The 23,302-nt window shown below is 34.1% G+C and overlaps 1 protein-coding gene across 4 annotated transcripts in view; it reads right to left on the bottom strand.

Annotated features, from left to right (window-relative positions):
* The window catches only part of LOC145690407 (myrosinase 1-like), a 52,493-nt gene extending 30,377 nt beyond the window's left edge, over window positions 1-22,116 (bottom strand). For 2 of the 4 annotated variants that reach the window (XM_081765256.1, XM_081765265.1), the window contains exons 1-4: window positions 22,049-22,116; window positions 12,862-13,023; window positions 7,419-7,552; window positions 2,125-2,259 (exon numbers count right to left, since the gene is read on the bottom strand). In XM_081765256.1, the coding sequence (XP_081621382.1) occupies window positions 2,125-2,259; window positions 7,419-7,552; window positions 12,862-13,003 (411 nt within the window). In that variant the 5' untranslated portion in view covers window positions 13,004-13,023; window positions 22,049-22,116. Of the gene's footprint in view, window positions 1-2,124; window positions 2,260-2,432; window positions 2,494-7,418; window positions 7,553-12,861; window positions 13,024-22,048 lie in introns of those variants that run through there. The other 2 variants (XM_081765284.1, XM_081765275.1) reach the window with 2 other exon arrangements.
* Window positions 22,117-23,302: the final 1,186 nt, after the last annotated feature.

Here is a 23,302-nt window from a genome sequence, read left to right as displayed (position 1 = left end):
TTGTATATTCAGTGTCTATCCTAACGTTATGGTAAATCCATTGACCCATCATTTATGTCTTACATGGGAGTAAAGGAAGTTACAAACTCACCCTAATATTAACATCAAAAACATTGTTTTTTTTTTTTTTCTTAAGATTTGCCGCTGTCAAGTTATAGGTATAATGACTACTTTTAAATGTATTAAATACCTCCGCCACTTTTTTTCATTAATTTATATGGGGAACGGTATTCTAATGTTCTCTTTGAAACGAATAGGGATTTTAACCCTTAAGTACTATGGACGAAAATAATCACGTAACTACTATGGAACGGTCTGTCAGACCGCATTGTTGTTTCACGTTTTCTGAATAGTAATTTTATTGTATATTTTTTAAAAATGCCATCCTACATATTATCTTGTTGCTTATAAAAAAATAGAACATAGTAATTTCACGATGTAAAAAAAAAGTTTTATATTTTTAAAGCAATGAAAAAAAGAACAGTCAAAATTTGCAACAATGCTTTCATTGTTTATCTAAAACTGTAATTGTTGAAATATTCAATTTTTCTCCGTTTTTGTGTAGTCAAAATAACACTATTTTGAAATACACTCTTCTTATAGATGCACTGAGAATAAAAAATACAGCAAAAACGGAGAAAAAACATGGAAGTTTAGCTTTTTTAAACTTATAAGAAAGTACTGTTATAGTTGTACTGTTACATTTTTTGTAGTAAAAAGGTAATGAATAAAACTTATTTTTACTTATATAATCGCGAGAGTAAAGAAAATACGTTTTGCTGGTAAAGAAATTACCGCACTAACTTTTCTGACAGCATACACTTTCTTCAGGTAGGCACTTATATCTTTTTTATTCTGCACTGCAAGGAAATCGGTACCGCACACCGCTGACACGAATATCTTTGCTTTCCGTTTACAACTCAGTGGAGAGTGGACTGTTTTCCTCTTCAACACCTTGTGCGCAATGGTGAGAAGCTCACTTTCAAGCTGTATTATGCTCTTGTTTGAAAAACTCAGCTCTCATGGCAGATGTTCGATGAACAATCTACATTCTATGTGAGGTCTAACAAGTCCGTTTGCCAACGTTTTCATGAAATCAAGTCTTGTCATCACTGTGGACTTAGTGTAGACTTGATGCAAGACATACGCATTGACACCACACGCTACATTCACCAGCAAAAAGAAAATTGTCAATGGCTATCGTCTTGTTCAACGACTTGATGTGTAATCTGTACTTTTTTGTCTACAGTATCCACTCCTCTTTACTCATGTTATAGAATATGATTATTTCAGGTTTTCCAGTCTCTGGGTCATTATTTGATGTGTGGTGCAAGACGTGACACACGGTAAGACACCAAACTGCTAATAATCGGTAAATAACGGAAGACCACTGAACAGCAAAATACTCACCTAACTACGATAGTACGTCTGTGAGACCTCTCGATCCCTCCAGCGTCGCGCACAGGGAATCAATTATAACACGAACTTCACAATACGTAACCATTTGCTAGACAGGAAGGTAGACGAACAGATACACTTGTAGTAGTGAGACTGTGGAAAATATAATGATACGAAAAGTAGCACCGGTCTGAGAGACGGTCCATAGTACTTACGGGTTAAAGGTCTGATTTTAGTTTTTTTTTTTTTCCTCAAGTGCAGTTAAATGTTCCTTTCTTTGTCAAAATGTATCACACATCACATCACATAATTAAATTTTTGTAAAACAGTAGGCATGCAAATAAATTAAATCATTAAAATCCCAGTTCATTTCAAAGAATACAGTAAAATACTTCCCTATATAAACCAATGAGTGCCGCGTGTGCTTAACACCTCTTTCTTAACTCAGAAAGAAAATGGAAGTACAATATTATTCTGACACTGTTATTGAAAAATCTATGATATGTTACGTAAAACTTAAAAGATTTCATTTCTATGATATGTAAACAAATCACTCGTAGATGATGCTATTATTGTTAACAGAACCATGATATTTCGTTCATTACATTTTTATTTTATATCTTATACAAAATTCAATCAATGAGATCAAAAAAGATAAAATTCAACACAATCCTCATCGGTACTTAAAAAATATTTATTTGACCAACTTAATTGAAGTATACTCACCATAGGCTGTATGCCACTTCTGAGTAACTCATTGATGAGATTATTGTAATATTCAACACCTTTCTGGTTAATGTTATCTGTTGTTCCGTTTGGTAAAATCCGAGACCAACAAATTGAAAATCTATAAAAATTTACCTGAAAATAAAATTAAGAAATTACTGACGTACTTCCGACAGGATGAGTAAAGAACTTTAACCTGGTTTTAAATACTATTGCGTGGCTAACGTGGTAACCATGTGCTACTATGTGGTTTAATATTTAAAAATTAGTAATAATAAATTTTGTAACTTCATTTTTACATACAATACCGTATGTTTTTGAAGATATCCTAGCATACGTCTGGTAGGGCTGAGAGAAATTCTAAAGACACCTCAGTCAGGATTACCAACCTTCGAGTATTTGAAACTAGGACCTCCCGATTGGGAAACAAAAACGTTGAATACTAGTATTATTACGGGTTTTGTAAAGTTCTGAGTACAGAATTGGTCAAGAATTGGAAGAATATTGGGAACCAACCTCATAACATGTATTTCACACATACCACTAATATATAGTAAGTGTGACTATGAGGAGAGAATTCTACAAGATCAATCTGTTGCTGTAGTAATTTTTATTGCATCATAGCGTTCACAAGATCATTCTAATTTTCTTTATATTTTCATTTTCATAGTATTTTGCGTGACATCACCAACTAATATTTTACTTTCTAGATATCTTTTTCAGACGAGACGGCCTCGATTCTTGACCCATAAGCAATATATTATTGATGAAATTTTAATGTAATCGCTGACACCATCCATTTCATGCTAGGTTACAGAAAAAATTGAACTGAGATTTCAAGGTGGTAGAATTGTTTGACACCTGTCGCTTAGTCCTAACTAGTTGTACTAAACGACCAAAAGTACAAATATGGGATGTAAACAAAATTTTCAGAATGTTTCACGATGCTTGTTTATTCTCAAGATTGTAAATTTTCTTAATTGAAAATTAGAAATCTTTTGAATTAAGAGATTAAGAAGTAGTGCTTGACAAAAACAAAAACAAAAAAAATCCTTCAAATGGCCATGACCAAAAGAAACCAAGGTGTATCAATTAGTTTCTCTGGTTATATCTTTTATTATATTTCTATATATTGTCTACTAGCAGCGTTCACCCCGCTTCGCTGCGGTCACCCCGGAACGCAATAAACTTTGTTACTTAGATAATTTTTACTTTTTCGCTTTCAAATTGCAGTAAATGTTAACATTATAGCGCCTGTCATTTATGTTAACCCGCCGAGTGACACGGTCATGCGGGTTGCATATAAATACGTTTATTTTTACCTATGATGAACTAACAAAGGATTTGTACGTTATGGACACTTGAATGGTCAATTATCTCAAGACACTGGTAATTAAAAATTAAAGTGATATGATAAAAACCATCTAGGGTCCAAATCCTAATAACCCCCCAAAAATAAAAGAAATTGGTTCAGCCGTATTAGCGTGATGAGGGAACAAAGGATTTGTACGTTCTCTTTTATATATACTAGCAGCGTTCACCCCGCTTCGCTGCGGTCACCCCGGAACGCAATAAACTTTGTTACTTAGATAATTTTTACTTTTTCGCTTTCAAGTGATATGATAAAAACCATAGAAGATTGCAGTAAATCTTAACATTATATCGCCTGTCATTTATGTTAACCCGCCCCGCTTCGCTGCGGTCATCCCGGAAGTTTTCGCTTTCAAGTGATATGATAAAAACCATAGTAGATTGCAGTAAATGTTAACATTATATCGCCTGTCATTTATGTTAACCCGCCGAGTGACACGGTCATGCGGGTTGCATATAAATACGTTTATTTTTACCTATGATGAACTAACAAAGGATTTGTACGTTATGGACACTTGAATGGTCAATTATCTCAAGACACTGGTAATTAAAAATTAAAGTGATATGATAAAAACCATCTAGGGTCCAAATCCTAATAACCCCCAAAAATAAAAGAAATTGGTTCAGCCGTATTAGCGTGATGAGGTAACAAAGGATTTGTGCGTTCTCTTTTATATATAAGATAGATAGAACATAGTTGGAATATTCTGTTTTGTGTATATTATACAAAATAAATGTAAAGATTAATTACAGTCATTATCTTTAATTGAACAAATAATGGCTTACAATGTTCATTGAAAGACATACCATTAATTATTCAAACAGCCTTCTTTTGCAATGCTATATAACTGCTGTTACCCCAAAATATTGCAGCATACGTAATTATACTTCACAAAAATGCAAAATATGCAGTTCGTAGATAGTTATTTGGCACTGTAGTTCTTAAGAATCGCAACAAACATATAGAGTACGTATTGTATATGTGGTTTCCAGGCAGTAGCGTAGCGCGGTATTCCGAAATGGGGATGCCAAAGTCAGTCACTTATCTGATATAATACAATACAATGCAATTCAATGTGTATTCTCCTTAACAAGTGAAAATATTCACTATGCAGCAAATGTTTCGATGACCCATGTTTTTATAGCTTTCTTCATGAAATTACCCAAATCAGAAATACCGTTTGAACACCACTCCGACTCCTTTGCCCCAAACATAATGCAGACGAGACATAACATTTTATTCCCTACAGAACACCCAGGAAAAAAAACCTATCATCATACCACGAAGACTGAAATATTCGCGACTGATTGCTAGTTGTTGTTTTTATGGAAAGCTTTGGGGTAGGTCGTATCCCTTTCAGAGAGCAGCGCTGCTCGTAAGTCAACCGAGATATGGCAGTTGTTAACAAAAAATCAATTAAATTTGTGTCTGGTACTGTTATCGTAGTCATCATTTGCTAAAAGTTAGTAAGGTACTATACCTTGTAGCAGCCAAACACTTTCCACAGCTTTGTCTTAGTTATAAATGCAATTTTCTTTATACTACAGTAAAACAATAAAACAAATATTCATTTAAAATCACAAAGCAAAAGAAACTTTATATCGCCAATTTTTCTTGACCATCAACGATCAATGTTGCTAATCAAAACCATAAATCTAGTACAGAACGCAAGGGCATAGCCAGGGAGAGGTGAGCCAATAATTTATCACAAGAAAGGATTGTAAAGCCATGTTCATTAAACAACTTTCATAAGCTTTATATTTAGCACGGCGTAATTTACAACCATCCCATACGATTACACAACACAAATAGAAGATTAACAGGCTGAATCTGCTCATTAAGGCCCGCAACCAGCCATTAAAGTTTAGGAGAGAGGCACAAATATGCTAGGGGGTCCAGTCGTCACAATTCTGGATCTCTTTTATCAATAACTACTCTTAATAATTAGGAGGTCAAAACATTTAGGGGGCCAGGCTCCCCTAATTGCACGCCTGGTGGAGCATACAGAAGCAAATGCGTAGATTACGTTAGACGCCAATAAGCAATTGTCTCAGCTCCTTTTCTGCCACTAGCATTGTGACGAGAAAAACCGGCTCCACTTTTGTATGAATTCTCGTGGGCAGCTTCTTTCTCCGCATACCATACTTCAATCTCGTATTTTTTTTTTTTTTTTTTTTTTTTTAATGTCACCCCTAGAAATTTGTCATCTTGGGTCCGGACCTCAGGTGCCATTTCTTGAAAATGGGCCTGAGTGTGTATATCATTTGAAGATACAAATAGGAAGCACTTAAAGCAACTCTGGGGGTCTATTTCTGTGTATCTACTTTATTGTGAGATATTCAGATACGGAAGAGCTCAAATAAACTTCGTGAAGGGCGGAGGGTGGCCTACCAGATCGGTGACCGTGATTCTACAGAATGCATTAGCTATAGTTATGCTTGTGTATGTGAGTCCTCTCAAAGAGTATCTGGCTACACTCTGGGACATGATATGTATTTATGATGTAGATTATTAGTTTGCCTTTAATTACGATTACAATTACGATGCATTTAATTACGATTAAAGCATAACTATTTTTATACTATCACTTACGTAAGCGACATGCTTCATAATGGTTGAACTAACTATTTATGTTTTGCTCTATTTCCTTGACAGCGCTCGTACGTTCTATACAGAAACCATAGCTTAGTTCAAAATATTTAGAGTTGGCAATACTTAAGCATACGCCAGCTTATATCTAAAGCAAATGTTCGGTTCCAAGGGATGACGGGGAGTAGTAAAAGAAGTAGTGGGGCATGCGCATTCGACAGAAAGCAGACGAAAACTCCGATGCTTGCAGTAGGCCTGGATGCCCAAGGAACATAGCATACAAGAGGAAGGACAGAAAATGAGTGATGCGCATGCGTAGGTTCCGCTTGCCAAAGTAAAGCGAGAGAGCGCATCCAGAAGATTGCAGTGGAAATAATTGTGGTAATTATAAGCAAACAATTTATAAATATAATGAAATACGTACTTTTTCTTAACAGGAGATGCCGGGCATACAGGCGTTCCCTTATGCTACGCCGCTGTTTCCAGGTCAACTTACTATGTAACATGACGTCAGGAAGGAATTTTATATGGTCCATACTAATGTTAGGGTAATCTTTAAGTGTAAATATTACATGTTTAGTCTTATTTTTCTTTAAAAGAAAATCATTTTTCCTAAATCATTCAGTGCCTTGCATCAGTGTAATCCTACATTGCTCTAGGCCAGTCAAATTATTAACTGTGTTCATAAAAGTTGTATTGTATCGTCAGCATACAGAATAGATTTAGCATCAATACAGCACTTCCGTCATATAATAATGTTATTAATTCTTTTAAAACTACGTAGCAGAATTTGATATAACTATATAAATAACTATAGCTTAAATTTTAAAAATGTAAATATTTTAAAACTGTATCATAAAAAATTGTAAATTGTAATTTTTTTAGTGGCTTCAAGATTGTTAGTCCTTAGGAATACTGAGCTATATTACACCAGCAACCAAACTGAGTAACGTTATTGCGATTATTTGAAATAGGTGTCATTCATACAGTTATGCCCTTTTGGCTAAAGGAGGCAGATGGTTGGTTAAAGTGAATTATTTTGAAAAAAAAAATGGTAAATTGAAAATGTGGGAAGGAACGGGAGAACCGCGAGGTAACTTATATAGCCCTATATGATGTTGCCCATCATGGACTCCAATGGCCCCTCGCATCAGAGGTGAGCGCTCTACCGTTGGGCCAGCGTGATCCCATGGGTATGGTAAAAGATAGGTTTAAAAAGTTGACTCCTTTTGAAATCTGAGTGGTGAAACAGACGGTTAAAATGTCAAGGGAATTGAAACAAATGCAATGTTTTATATGGATTCTGATTTTATATAAATATAAATTAACTTACCCCTAAGAACTTCAAAAGTTGAACGTCTTCTTTGTATCGATGGTATGAGTCACAGGCTACGTCCCCGTTGCTTTTGTCCTCGATACAATCCGGGTTTTCATGACAAAATCGATCCCAAATATGTTCTCCTCTACCTTAAAAATTTAATTTTTTTAAAATAATAATGTTAATAGAAGTGAATACCAACAGAATGCCTAAACTTGCATTTTTAATTCTGATTTCTTATATAGGTTATATTTATTATTATTTCATGTTTGTATATTTCTTTTTTTTTCAGTCTGCATTTCAATCTGATCAGTTTTCTGCCTATTAACCCTGGAATATTCTATTAGATTAATCTTTATATTAGCATAGCAGCTTATTCTTTAGTAATGTCATAACTTCCAACCAGATCAATGTACTGTAAGTATCACAGAGAATTCTACAAGATCTATCTATTTAGTAGTGATTTTTATGGCGTTATAGTGTTCGCCGAGATCATTCTAAGTTTCTTTATACTTTCATAGTGTTTTATATTAAAGCTTTACTTTTTAGAAATACAGAATATCTTCCTTCAATGGATTTAATTTATTTTTATCCTCTACTTCTCACAAGTTGTACAGCGCGGTACTAAACTTGTGCATAGGGATGCCTCCAAAAGGGAGAGATTATGAGATGATTCAAGGTGCGTTATTGAAATTTAATGAATCTAGAAAAAATAGAGGAAACTTTAAAACTCGCTAGCAACTAAAGATTTAAGTAAAAACTAATTTATACAAGAACAAAACACGTTTTAGGCAAGGTTGTACCTGTTAAACAGTGCACTGCTTTTTTGTGTGGAAGGGGAAGATGATTTGTTAGTAGGATAATTTAAGGTGTACGTCATGAATCACTGAGAGGACGAGCACCACTGATATGCATATGGTCTTTGAATTCGCTTTCTATAAAACTATAAGAAGAAATCGTATCATGAGGAACATGCTAGAGGATGTGGTGGCAGGAAAGAGAGGGACGTGACAGAGGAGACTGCAATTAATGGATGATATCAACACACAAAAAAAAATCGTACGTGAAAACGAAGAGGTTAGCAGAAGACCGTGCAGCATGGAAGCTTCTCAGTTGCAGCAAGTGACCTGTCAATAATGGCAGAATACATCTGATGATGATGAAAACTATTCTGAATTTTACAAGATCGTGATACTATGAAATCAACTGAAAGGTAACAACTATTAGTGAAAGCAAAGGGCGCCCAATACGATACGAGACAAAGCTCTTCCAATAGAAACAGATACTCTTTCCGAGAGGAGACATCTTTTCACGACAACTTTTCGAGACAAGGCAGCCTCAAATCTTGTCTCGTAAGCAACCCCATAAAACAGCGAATACAAGTGATCATCAGAATAATGGAAACACTTGGAGTTGTTGACTCGTCATATGCCTGAGTTGGCATCGGTAAGATCGCAGTGCAGCGCCGCATTGTTGGCGGTAGTGTGTTAGAGCAAACTCCGTACTAACTGAGGAGCAGTAAAATGGCAGTGTGCAGTGATCTGAGGGTGACGCTGGTAGTGTAAAATGGGCGACATCTCTAATTTCCAAAGAAGGCAAATTGTTGGCGTTCGGTTATTGTGATACAAGCGTGATGAAAATATGCTGGGTGTGCCGCGAAGTACAGTATCCAAGATTGTGACGGCCCATAAAACTCATGGTAAAACTACATAATCCGTCGCGAATCACATCATATGGTCATACAAGGTCGGTTGCACGGGCGAAACCACTGATAAAGGACCATCACACTTTAGTATGATGCCAATGGTGCCGTGAACATGCAACATTGACCACCGATGAATGGAAATCTGTGATATGGTCGGATGACTCATAGCTTAACTTATTTAAATCCACGGTCGTGTTAATGTGCGGCAAATTCCCAAAGAAGCATATGATTCGTAGTGTTTCTGAACAACCGTGAAACATGACAGCGGGTCTGCAATACTGTGGGCTGCACTAACATGGTTTTCAGTGGGTCCAGTGCTAAAACTTAACCGGTCATGTCACTGCTCGTGATTATGTACCCATAGGAGACAATATGTACCCTATGGTCCAAGCAATGACGTCATATTCCAGGATTATAATGAGTCTATACATACATCTGGAGTTGCGAAGTGGGTTGAGAAACATCAGAATTAAGTTGTCCGTCTTGGAGACACAAATCCAAAATAGACTTCCGCATTCCATACTCTCTCACAGAACTAAGTGATGCACTGCACGCGGGATGTAATATTCCATTTGCTTTTCACAGCGATCTCTATGACTCCATTCATTTTCACATTAGAACTGTTCTGAGGGTGAAAGAGGGCCCAATGCCATATACTCTTCAAGGTGGCACTGTTTTAGTGTTTCTGTTATTCTGATAGGCATCTGTAGAAAACACATATTGTGTCCTTCATTTATTTTTTTCCTTTAAAAACATCAGTGTCAAGGATACCATATTTTGTATTAATTCAAAAGAACTAATCCAATCTGGATGAAATTTGGTATGCTGGTTGACCTTACAACGACTCACCAAAGGTAGTCATCAACCTGGTTCGGCTAATAATATAAGTAGATCTTGAGTGGTAGTATTTGTTTACACATTAAAATATCTTCCGTGATTACATTTACTAGTATTCTCACCTTTTATATTGAAATTACAAAACGATGATACGTTTTAAACAATTTTATTCGTTGATTCTCTTTGAACGAATATGTACATAGACTGTATTGCAATCGTACATGTTTGTTAGGTATCTATCAACAACATAGCAACTAATTATACAATAATGTATATATCTTATATATTTTGAAAACATTCTTCTTTTGTTATTTTTAAATTAACATTATATCTGATATAGTGCTTATGTAGAAGCACTTTCTGCCCAAAAATACAAGTAATTATCAATTTATACAAAGTATCTCGTTGTATAAAATGTCGCCCGACGATGGGACTGAATATAAAAGTTACAAGGGAGCTTGGTTTTTATATTTAAGAACCACTGGTCCGTTTATAATAACAATATTCCATTAATTATGTCCTATACATTTTGATCGACCCTCGCATATATATAACATTATTTATTTTCATTCATATAAATATATTTATAATAAATCTTTCATTTCATTATCATTTATCCTTTATTACATTAATATATATATTTTATTATTAAAACGTCGTCGCTTATTTATATAATTAACGAAGGGTACGAATTCAAAATAGTAAGAAGCAATTACATTTTAAAACATGAGTCACCATGATCAAGGGCGCATTATATAGTAACTACTTTAGATGATATTCTACAGTATGCATTGTATCAATTAAGCGTCAGAATATAGAAGAATCTTATTCAAGTAACATATAAGATGGTGCATGAAGACAGTCGTCGAATAATTAGCTTAATAGAATGAATCATATACTTAACATAATCTTTGACAATTAAGTTTCAACACAAATCAAATATACTATAAATAACCTTTGCTTTTAATGAATCGAACTATAATTCTTCATATTAACGAGAAAGAATTAAAATCATTTGAAAATTATCATTTGTTGAAACAAATGTGATAAAATATTTATGAGTCCATTAACTAATCCTATCAAGTATAGTGCTTGTATATCGAAGTCATAAGAATTGTTTTCATTATTGATATTAACACATAAACTTAAAAATAAATGTTCACAAGAATCTATAGCTGGTATGGGTTTAACCCTTACTTCATTAACTAGAGTCAGTTTAAATTTGTACTAGCATATGATTCTAATAAAGTACATTGTACTGCACAATCATGATTAGGTTCCGTACTATTTTGTACATGTATTGCGTCGTGATTCTGATTTTGATACGAAGTGCCATCTCTTGAACAACGATTATGTCTATACATAGGATTTGTAGCATTTCTAGAGTTTCGCCATGTATTTCGATTGTTTTTGTATCTACTTCGGTTGAGTGATCTGACATAATTATTGTCATGATTGGTTAGGTTAGGTTGATTCCCAACATAGCTTTGCCTATTTTGCTCGTTCTGATTGCTTGAATTTACTCGATTTAAGTTTTGTTCCGTATCGTTCACACTACGGATATTTAGATTTCGAACAGGTACAAAATAATCTGAATTGTTTTTAATTTTATCTACTCCCGCTTGATGATTCGGTGGGAGTAATAAATGAGGGATTAGTTTCATATATTGCGATCTATCTATACACATTATGTTGCACTCGTCCTGAAATTTTTCTAGGAAAGAAGTAGCATTTTCGTTACATTTACCAATGCATTTACTCATAACACGTATTTCACTCATATTTACGCTTAACTTTACCTTCCTTTTATCATTCCGTGTTCTTGTTGAGTGACCATTCCTATCTACGGCATGATGTGTAGATCCACCGTCTCTTTTCCGCTCAATTGTATTCTTCGGATGGATTTCTTCCAAAATAATGTCCTCATCAGATACGGGTGAAGGCGAGGTCATCTCTTGTGAACAAGGAACTTCCACACAATCATTAACCATGTTGTTATGACATGCATAATCTTTAATCAGCAACGTCTTAATTTCTTCATACTGTCGGCTGGATTCCTTGGATTTCTGCTGTATCATCTGCTTTAATTCCTGCTTCATGGCTTCCATATCGTCTTTTAGGCTTTGTTCATGCCGCTGTAAAGCTAGTATGATTCTGTCTTCTAATGTCATTTCTGGTGCTGGATTTTGTTCACCGCTACCACTGTCACTGATTTCTTTCTCCATTGCCTCACCGTTCATTTTTCTTGTGATTATTCTACCACTTTTAAGTCTTGTCAAGTTCGTAGTCACTAACCTTATTACAGAAGTATATTCACCCTTACTTTACTTCGGGATATGAATTTACAAGAATCCCGGGTGAGGTAAACCAAAATTTTTACAACGACTCACCAAAGGTAGTCATCAACCTGGTTCGGCTAATAATATAAGTAGATCTTGAGTGGTAGTATTTGTTTACACATTAAAATATCTTCCGTGATTACATTTACTAGTATTCTCACCTTTTATATTGAAATTACAAAACGATGATACGTTTTAAACAATTTTATTCGTTGATTCTCTTTGAACGAATATGTACATAGACTGTATTGCAATCGTACATGTTTGTTAGGTATCTATCAACAACTACATAGCAACTAATTATACAATAATGTATATATCTTATATATTTTGAAAACATTCTTCTTTTGTTATTTTTAAATTAACATTATATCTGGTATAGTGCTTATGTAGAAGCACTTTCTGCCCAAAAATACAAGTAATTATCAATTTATACAAAGTATCTCGTTGTAACCTTAGCCTGCTATACAAACTTATGAAATTTTATGGTTTGGAAACTGCCGTTCCTAGTCGTATGTACAATAGAAATCAAATAAAGCATGATTATGACTAGGAAAAAAATTATCAGAATACTAACCGTCTTCATTCCACGCTCCCTCTATTTGATATGCCGATGTAGCAGCGCCCCACAAGAAGTCATCTGGGAACGTATCGTATAAAAAGTCGTTCTTCATCGTTAGATCCACATCGTCGGGTGCTTTGGCCACTATATCAGTCATATTGATCAGTCAAAGAGTATCTGCGAATAATGTGTGGTAGTTAATGTGATATATATTAAGTTAAAAGGTACTCTCAGTGTTAACAATATACTTGAATTATCTTCAAAATGGTTTCATATTACTTTTCCACTCAAATTTACTAACGATCCAATTGAATCTTTCCAAGGCCGGATATCAATTCAGGCGAACCAGCGAAGTCGATTAATATACCGTACAGATATTTGGAACTTTTATATGGGAACTGGCCCGCAACCAGAGGGAGGCCTGCCCCCCTAAACCTTTCATGGCCCCCTTCAGCCCTCAATACAAAATGCTATTATTAATATAAAAGACACAATTTAGATATTTGTAAGATAATTTTTAATGACTTGGCCCCCCTAACATATTCATGCTCCCCCCCAAACTTCTGTTGCTCGTTTCGGGCCTGTAAGAAATTAACCTGAACTAACATTTCAGAATACTTTAAATTTGTTGTTTTGCTCCTCACATGAGGGCGTGGGTTCAAGTCACACTCCTGACATAATTTTTCTTCAAATATTTTATTTTCAACCTGAGGTGAAAGAAGTGTTGTAAATAAAAAAAACCGTTCGTATTTTTTCAGAAATGTACGGTCTTTTTTAAGAAAAAAACATTGCCTCTCGTTTTTTTCTAAATTTGTTTTTTTTTTTCAAATAGTCATTTGTGACGTATCTTACGTCTATTTAAGTCAAGTATTTTTATGTAGGTGTAATTACTGTAAAATGCAACATAAATTAAACGCTAGATACTGATACGGTACAAATATTTTACAATTTATATGAGTAGCATACATACTAATAATCCGGGTTTCTATAATGTTTCATCAATATCAACCAAGAAATAAAAGTATAAATGAATTTTTTTTTCGTGAAAGTAGGCCTTTAATAAGTACGAAAATAATACATACAGAATAAAATGCAAATAACTTGTCTAAAGGTAAAAACTAATACTAATTTGCCTACTAGTATTTTTCTAAATTTCATATATAAATAATTTGTCGACTAAATATATGATATGCCGGCTCTATCATATGAACAGTCACGAACATTAATAAATGGAGGTTGGAGCCATAAGAAATAATGGCTACAACCTCCATTTATTAATGTTTGTGACTGTACAACACGTGCATTTGCACGGAGCGGCAATATCTGTCATAAGTATTTTATTTAAAATAAATATTTCTTGTTGGAAACAGACTTCATGATCATGGTAGCTAAATTTACTAAGCTGGCCTTCTATTTGAATACTACATTCATAAATTATGTTTAGGTCGCATTAGTTTGTCACATGGATAGTGCTAAAGCAAATGGTAAAATAATTGCATGATTGTTGTCAAATACAAGAACTCAATTTTCGAACACCTGTTCCATTTAATTAGTTATCAGAGTTCTGACATGAAAGCTACTCTTATGCAAATAAGATTGTTGCAAATAAGATTGTTATCATTGAAGGTGGAAACAACTTTTGAAATATATATATATATATATATATATATATATATATATATATATATATATATATATATATATATATATATATATATATATATATATATATAAAAGATGTAGAAGGAAAATCAAGAAATAAAGATAAAATAGCTAGTTGCACTATAATTGCAAACTGATATATTGAGATTGAAGCTCGATGTTGAATTCTATGAAAAGGGATTACATCTTTCCTCTGCAGGTGTGTTTGCTTTATCTTTCATTAACATAATATATTAATATTTAAAGAAAAAACAGACACAAGGAGATTATATGATATTTATAGTAAGTATTTAAGCCTTTCTGAGTGCGAATGCAGTTACCCTGCCCTTCGTTGTTCATGCTGAAGTAGCATACTTAAAATCGTGACTTTTAAGATTTGTTCTTTCTGGAGAAAGAGGAAGGAGGCAAATTACGTCATTGCACGGTGCGACAAATTACCCAGGGCCGGCCCTGATGATATGTACACTCATGTCCAAAACGATTTCGCATATCTATAACAATCTTGTTGTGGGAATATAATTTGATAATGATTTTGTAGAGTACTTTTAATACTGATACTATGTGTATAATCGGGAAATGTATATTTGTAATAAATTTCATAGGAAAATAATTATAGATACGAACATTAGAATGAGTAAAACAAAATGTTGCTAAATGGACAAGAAAGTTTTATTTTCGTTTTATTGTTATGATTTACTGCTCTTTTGACATGAAATTTGCCACGTACATGTCTTTACCGATTGTACACATACTAACATGATAAGAAATACTAGGTAAATTCGTTATCAAATTATATTCCTACAACAACATATTTATAGATATGCGACAATCATTTTGGACATGAGTGTACATACAAGACTGAATCTGTAGACTGAATCTGTACAGTGCAACCGTTTGTGTGAATTGAATGTTTTGTGCCATATGGCGGCAAGTTTATGGGCCTTTCTCACCTATCGATTCGATGTGTGCCGTGTGACGAATGAAGCTCACATCGAACACTTGTAGCAAAAACTGTTTGATGTGTTCTTTTATTTGATGTATTGTTTATAATTGTACGTAAAATGTAATAAGTACTACGAAGACTTAAAACCCTAACATTCATTTTGAAATACCCTGCATTTCTCAGCAACAGTATTGGAACTAAGATGTAAAAAGGAGAGAAAATTTTCCTTATAAAGTTGTTGTTTACAACAACGATATTATTATTAGTTAAAACTATAACTACTACAAAAACACGAGTTACCAGTAAAAAAAAAATCAAATGTACAATAACCCTTTCGGACCCAGGTGGCCAAAGTGGCACATACGGGTGTCACGTTTTTAATCCACTCCTGTGTGGACACTGATTAAGATATCGGGATATATATATTTTTTTTGCCAAATATGGTTGGACCATAGTTTATCATATTAGTTTCTTTTTCTTCTCGTGTGTCGAATTTCCTTCTCAAATTTAACTCCAGTCAAAAATTCAAGAATTTTCGACTTTCGAATTTTCTTTATTACTTTTCCCCCTGTAGCTCCATTCGTTGTAGAGAGACCTCCTTAAGACTTGTCAGGTAGATACGTCGGATGAATACCTAATTGTTGACGTCAATTAAGCGGGCCTGTGCGCAGTGTTGCCAACTACGGAAATTAAAATATTCTTAAATTTGGGCAAAAAATCGAAATTTTTGTTTATAAATCCGTATCTATACGTCAACTTACGCCAGTCGAACATTTGTCCTTACTGAACAAACGCGGCTACATATCGTTACAGTGCGGTAATTAGGGGGCGCACGGAAAATTCGGAGTTAGGTTCTAACCCTTGATTTTTCCCTACTTTTCTGTTTACCGAAATATATTTTTGGTAATTAGAAACTTTGTTCCTTAAATATCGCCATGATACTTGTAGGATATATTAGCGGTATACCAATGTTTATTTTAAGATAGTTTTCGTCTGTCTGGTAGCAGTATTGCCAGCTACAGAAAATTTTAATTCCAGATTTTAGGGGGAAATTTTTTGAAAATTACCTGTTTTCAATCTATTATTTTCCTCTTTTTGGCTACATCGGAACAAACGTACCATTATCTGAAAGTCTCGTCTTTTCCCTTCACAACGCACTATAGAAAGTTTCAAAAGGACAATTACGGGAAGTACAGTTGAGGTTCACAGTAGACCTTGTGCTCTAAGTGGAAATATAACTGATTTTTTTTTAGGTAGAATGAGGATATTTTTTAATAACATGTTTACTTTATTAGATATAGTCACGATACTTGTAGGATACATTAGAGGGATACCAAAGCTTATTTTATGATAGTTTGTGTGTGTCTGATAGCGCTGTTGCCAGCTACAGAAAATTTTAATTTCCGATTTTAGGGGAAATTTTGGAAAAATTCTCTTTTGCCTCTATTATTTCCATCTTGCTGGCCATATTCGAACAAACGTACCACTGTCTGAAAGCCTTGTCCTTAGCCCACACAGCACACCATAAAAAGTTTCAGTAGAATAATTAGGGGAAGTACACTTGGGGTTTATAATGAACCATGTTCTGTAAATGATAAGAAAATTGTGACTTTCTGAGGTAGAATGAGATTTTTTTTTAAAAAAATTATGCTTACTTTGTTATATATCGCCATGATACTTGTAGGATATACTCTTGGGATACCAAGGTTTACCTTCAGATAGTTTACATCTGTATGATAGCAGTGTTTCCAGCCAAAACAATTAATTCCCGATTTTGGATGAAAAATTCGGAAAATTTCCCTTTTCCCCTCTATTATTTCTCTCTTGCTCTCTACATTGGAACAAATGTACCACTACCTGAAAGCCTTTTCTTTAGCCTACAGAACGCACCATAAAAAGTTTCAATAGGATAATTAGAGAAGCTGTAGCCCCGGCATATCTGTTGATTTTTGCTTCTAAGGCGTAAAAAGTGTCAAAATTTCATGTGTATGGTGACAGAGAATTTTTCTTTCTCTCTTTGAATGGAAGCCAGCGACTTCAGGTTTTTCACTGTACCCTGTCAACACAAAAAGGATTCTTTTAGTTAACTTGGACTCATATGGCAGGAATTTTTTATAAATTTTCACCCCTAGATTTCCCTCAGTAATTTTCCACCCGTTGGCAACACTGCAATGTACTTACACCAAAAAATAGCTACATTTCTTTTCTAAAATACAAGGTCTTAACCATATCAATCAGGTAAATGGTTTTTGAGCACTAACTGAAAATGTAGAAAAATGCCAAAAATGACCTGGGTCCGAAAGGGATAATCACACTATTTTGCTCGTATAGGTACAAAGAAACAAATGAATTGTAAGTTACGAGAGCTTTAACTCAAGTTCTATTGATTATTTCAATAATCTTCAACATAAATCAATAAATAATAGTTGCCAGATAAAAAAAAACAGACATTTGAAAAAATACATGAAAAAGAACAATGTTTTTTATTGAAAAAAAAACTTCACAGAAAAAAAAACGTTGTTTTACAACACTAGGTGAAAGAATACAGATAAATTATACAAAATGGAATTAACTCTCAAATCCAGTTTTTCAATATACTGTTTTAAGTTGTCGTATCTAGAGTAATAAATCTACAATGTCGTGAAGATTGATTTTTTCAGCATTTTTAAAATTATCATGAAAAACATTTATCTGTTATACAAATTCAAAATACGTTGTGCTGTGCTCTCGTCTAGAATCAATGGTTTGATTTACTATTTATTAACATATTCTCCGATATCAGTATTCACCTGGTAGAACTGAGCAAAAGTTCTAGGAATACTTCCATCATTGATGGAAGGTCTGATGGCTCAGTAATGAAACACTTACCTTTGATGCGATAGAACCATGGTTCGATCCCAAACCATATAAATTTCTCCAATACAACATTATCCGTGAGTTTTTCGAATGTCTTTCATTTCCTCCCACATTATCATTCCACCAAATATTTCATAGTCGTTTAATTTTATTGATCTCTCCTCTTCTTTAGCCTAAAAGGCATAATCATGAAACGTTAATCTAGAAATTTAATATAATTTCATGGGTATGCCAATGGTGCTATTCAGTCGGTTCGCACGGTTCGCTAGAACCGGTTGTTTGAATATTTCGAGTTCGCAGAACCGTTTGTTATACCCAGACATAACAGTAAATTTTACCTAGTTACAGGATCCAGGAACAGTAAATTTTAGTTTATCTATCTTTGTTTTTAGAAATTCTTGCAGCTACAGAGTTAAAAATATGATTTATCAGAACAAAGTATAAGCATTTATTTTTTAAATGTTCAGATATCAAGAATGAAAATTAGGTTCATATGAGGGAAGTGATAAGGATTATTTATATTTGAAACACGCATATCCCATTATCAACAATTGCTCATCCATTGCTGGATTAAGTATTAAGATCTTTCCAATACTTTTTGACAACCATCTATCTTGAATAATTCGTTTCCAAGATATTCGCAGTGCTACCTAATTCTGTGACACCACCTTGTATTAGGATGCTGTGTATGTCTTTATTTCTCACCTGTGATATCCAGTGAAATATTTTCTTTTGTCAACCTTGTATGGTTTGTTTTCTAAGAGAATTATATCTATCTAACCACCTAACCATCTACTCTCTCTCTCTCTCTCTTTAAAAGTGTATCAGTCACTATTTTAACGACTATAATTTTTATCGATTTTCAAAGAACCTCTATGGGTAGAGTTATCATTTACTGATGAAACAACGTGTTTTTATTACCAGTAGATGTCTTTAAATGTTGTTTCGACAAATTTAATTTTACAATCATTCATTTTCAATAATATTATCTGCCTCTTTTACGTGAAACTAAAAAAACAAAAAAAAAATCAAAGAATCTGAGTCCACTCGGTGGGGGGGAGGGAACTGAAGAAGAATAAATTTTCTCTACACTGTTAAAAAGATTATGGAGTTGGAAAGCTTGTCTTTCGGGTTTGACTTGTAAAATTTGATTAGAGTGTAACCTTCTTCTAGGATCGTACCGAAATCGTGTCCTTTGACAAAGTTGGAATAAAAGTATTTGATAAAACATGAACGTATGAATGATGTAAAGCAAGTTTCATTTCCTCAGCATATGGACCTCTTAAATACCAAGTGATGTTAACTCCAAAAAAGAAATGTTTCAAGAGCGAACTTTGGTGTTCAATATCTCGTGAAAAATTCATATTTATTTTATGGTTTCAACCAGAAACATAGATATCAGGGGAGGCTTTAGGATTTTAATTTTGGGTAGGACCATTCCCTCGCTTATGCATACATATACACATTTGATTGATTAATGACAGTTGGAAATTACTTTTACAGTACTGGTTGATGCTATTTGTTAATAATTACCATAGATATAAATAGTGGAAAATATATTTACTCTTTATTGTATTTTTTATTGTTTATATATTTTTCAAAATTTTTGGGTAGGCCCGTGCCTACCTACTAAAGCCGTCACTGATAGGTATGAAGTTTATTTTCTATTAGTGATATCGAATAACATTCTTTTGATGCGATTTGCACAAGATATTGAAGTTCAAAGTTCTTTCGTGGAAAATTTTAATTTTGGAATTACACTTGGTATCCAAACAGTCCATATAATAAATTCACAACTTTCATTTATGAGAACAGAAATTCTCCCTGGAATCCCTCTGAATTTAAACCAATCTTTGGTTTTTAAGATCACTCAAGTCACAAAGAATTAATTCTATTAACTGTTTTCACACACCGAGTAATTTTGAAACTTGGGAACCTTTGTCAACTTTGTGCCTGTCATTATAAATATACTAGCGGTAACATGATTTTCTATTGAATATTTTATTTAATTGTATTTGTTGATTGATTTGAAAGGACTGAATTTAGCCTCGCAGCCCAAGATGCTTTTAGCTTAAATGCATCATATGCGCGGTCAGTTTATCAAAACTTGCCTCTCTGAGAAGCCTTGTATTGTTATCCACAAATAGAATTCAATTAAAGGCAAATCGTCTTTAAGCAGCTAAGTCATAGTTGCCCAAGAAAAAGGCAAGTAGGTAGTAATTTTTAAAATATATCACTATTATTTATTTTAAAATGCTGAAGTTATGTATTTAACTCTAGAACCCATCTTCATGAATTGATGTAAGAAGGACCGTGAGATTTACAACCAATTATTTTATCACTGCTATCTTCAAGCATTGAGACAAAAACACACCCTACACGTCCTCTCGTCAATAACTTCGAAACGAATTCAAATGAAATGAAATGAAATTTTTGAGTTTCACATCAAAAATTTCATTTCATTTCAACTTGAGCAATTTTATTATTATTATTATTATTATTAGTAGTAGTAGTAGTAGTAGTAGTAGTAGTAGTAGTAGTAGTAGTAGTAGTAGTAGTAGTAGTAGTAGTAGTAGTAGTAGTAGTATTTCCCATAGATATAGTCTTATTCTTTGTGAAATACTGAGGTAAATTTCTTCTCAAGTTATTACCAAATAATTTTCGAGGATGGGTATACTTTTTTTTTTTGTTGGTGACTTAAAATGTTCTGGAAATAATTTTAAAAACTTTTTTTTAATTGTATTTGTCTTAACTTGAACATATATGTGTTAAGTGATTTATTACAGCCAGGGCAATGATAGATTAATTACAAGTTAACCGGTTGGTAACACTGAAGTTTATATTTTAGTTACAAAACCATCCGCCTGTACCACAACATCCTTGGCCTGTACTCTCATTCCCTGGTCGGGATATACGTTACATTCGTGACAACTCAACTGTGCTGGCGTCAGTGGAAAGGCAATGAACAAGTGAAACTAGAGCGTATGTCCGTGGCGCCGCACTAGCACTGCGGTAGTGTTCAAACGAAACGGCGCGTATTTGCCGTACACTGGCGGGATGTTTCTTTGAGGAAGGTTTGGACAAGTTGGTCACCCGCTCTGAGAAGTGCTTGATCATTGGTGGAAAGGATATCGAAAAACAGTTTAAGGTCTGCTCTTTCATGTAAAAATAAATTTGGCTTGAACAAACCTGTTTTAGTATTATTTTATAAAACGGTACTTACTTTACGGACACGCCTCGTATTAACTTTAAATTTTTATTAATTTCAGACCACAATAGCCAAGGATGTTATAAAATAGAGGATCTGCCCTTACAACAAAATCTTGAAGCCATACGTCACAGTTTCACCACTCCATCTAATAGGATTTCAATGTTTTGAGCCAACAATCATGGCGGAAACGAGAGTAGCCAATCAGACGATGGCAGAAACGAGAGTAGCCAGTCAGACGTGCCGATGCTCGGTTGTTTCTTGGCTTCATCGGTTTAATAGGATGAAAATACATATGGGTAGAGCCTCTATTTATAACATCATTAATAATAACAGTAACCAATTTTGTTCAATAGTTTTAATGAAAAAAAAATATTTATAAATTAGAAATTAGTACGAAGTAGAATCGTTATGATTTGAAATATAGTCTCTGAAATCCCACATTGGTTTTGAGTATTGCGTACAGTGTATGCCTTATCAACAGTACTTGTTTTTTCACAGTAATGTACGTAATAACTTGCAACACAACTTACCTCTTGCAGATCACTCTTCTGTGTCGATAGGGTATGATAATGCACACCTTCACAGGAAAATTTCTTTTCTCATTTTATTTTTTTAAATCGTTATCTAGTGTCCTTGTACTCAAATTACAGTATACGATAAGCATTGGGCAAACAAGAAAAATGTGTGTTAGATGTTACAAAGATTAATCTCTTTCTATTGCACCATTTGTTTTTATCAAGCACTCGCTGTAGAAGTTAGAAATATTAGCCAAAATATAATTAAATTTATGTTTCATAGAATTATGAGGTAAAATACATAAAGATAACAATGGTGATTTCTAATTGTACGTATTTCCTTTTCACAGAGAAGAATGAGAAAAGCCAAGTATTTTTCCTTATGTGATAATCTACCTGTTTACGTCAGGCTCGAAGATCAGCGCAGCGCTCGTTTGTGTAAGAGACTCGGGATGGATTCCCGGTGTGAGAACATGTGAATCGATTCTAATATCAAGCTGCAGAGCAACATATCACAAAGTATTAGTGCTAACAAAAAATAAATAAATAAAATAAAAATAAACTGCAACAAACAAACTTATATATTACAGCATAAGCACAGCCTTATTGAGATCCTATTTGAAATAGAAATCTTGTTAGAAAGGTGTATTTTGATTTGAGAGTTTAGCGACGAAGCTATAGGAGACGTGGACCTACAGTTTAACATGGGGTCCGAACCACATAAGCTCCCGTCGGAATCTAAGCCGAGTCTCCCACGCTAAAGGCGTGTACCCTAACTGCTTATCCACGAGTGAGCTTGAGCTCTAGAAATTTCCTGCTGTCCTCATCAAGGTGACTAGACGTCCCGTTTTAGCCGGGACAGTCCCTTATTTTCAACCGTTGTCCCGTTTTTTTCTGATTCTCAAACGGGACGCCTAAATGTTCCGTTTTTAAGCAAAAATGACTCAGGTGTCCGGTAATTATTTGTCAAAATATAAATGATCAATGCAAATTCTACACTCTTTCGTACCAACACTCATTGGGAAGGTTCAGCCGTGTCTGAAACTTCTGAATGTTCAAATGGGAATTGAGTGTTCTGTGGTGCAAGTAGAAATTGAGTGGGAATTCTGAGTATTCAAGTAGTTAAAAGTATTGTTGGGTTGTACTTAAGTTAGAAACGCTGTGTTGTCATTCCTACTTGTGTATTTTGTAAATTGAAAACACTGCTGAGTCGCAAACGGCAATGTGGAATCCCCCCCTCCCCGTCGCCGATTCGTATGCGTTCCGTTT

The sequence above is a fragment of the Thermobia domestica genome, chromosome 1 (genome assembly GCF_964235325.1).
Source record: "Thermobia domestica chromosome 1, izTheDome1.hap1.1, whole genome shotgun sequence".
NCBI lineage: Eukaryota > Metazoa > Arthropoda > Insecta > Zygentoma > Lepismatidae > Thermobia > Thermobia domestica.
This window is presented reverse-complemented; position numbering and strand designations above follow the sequence as displayed.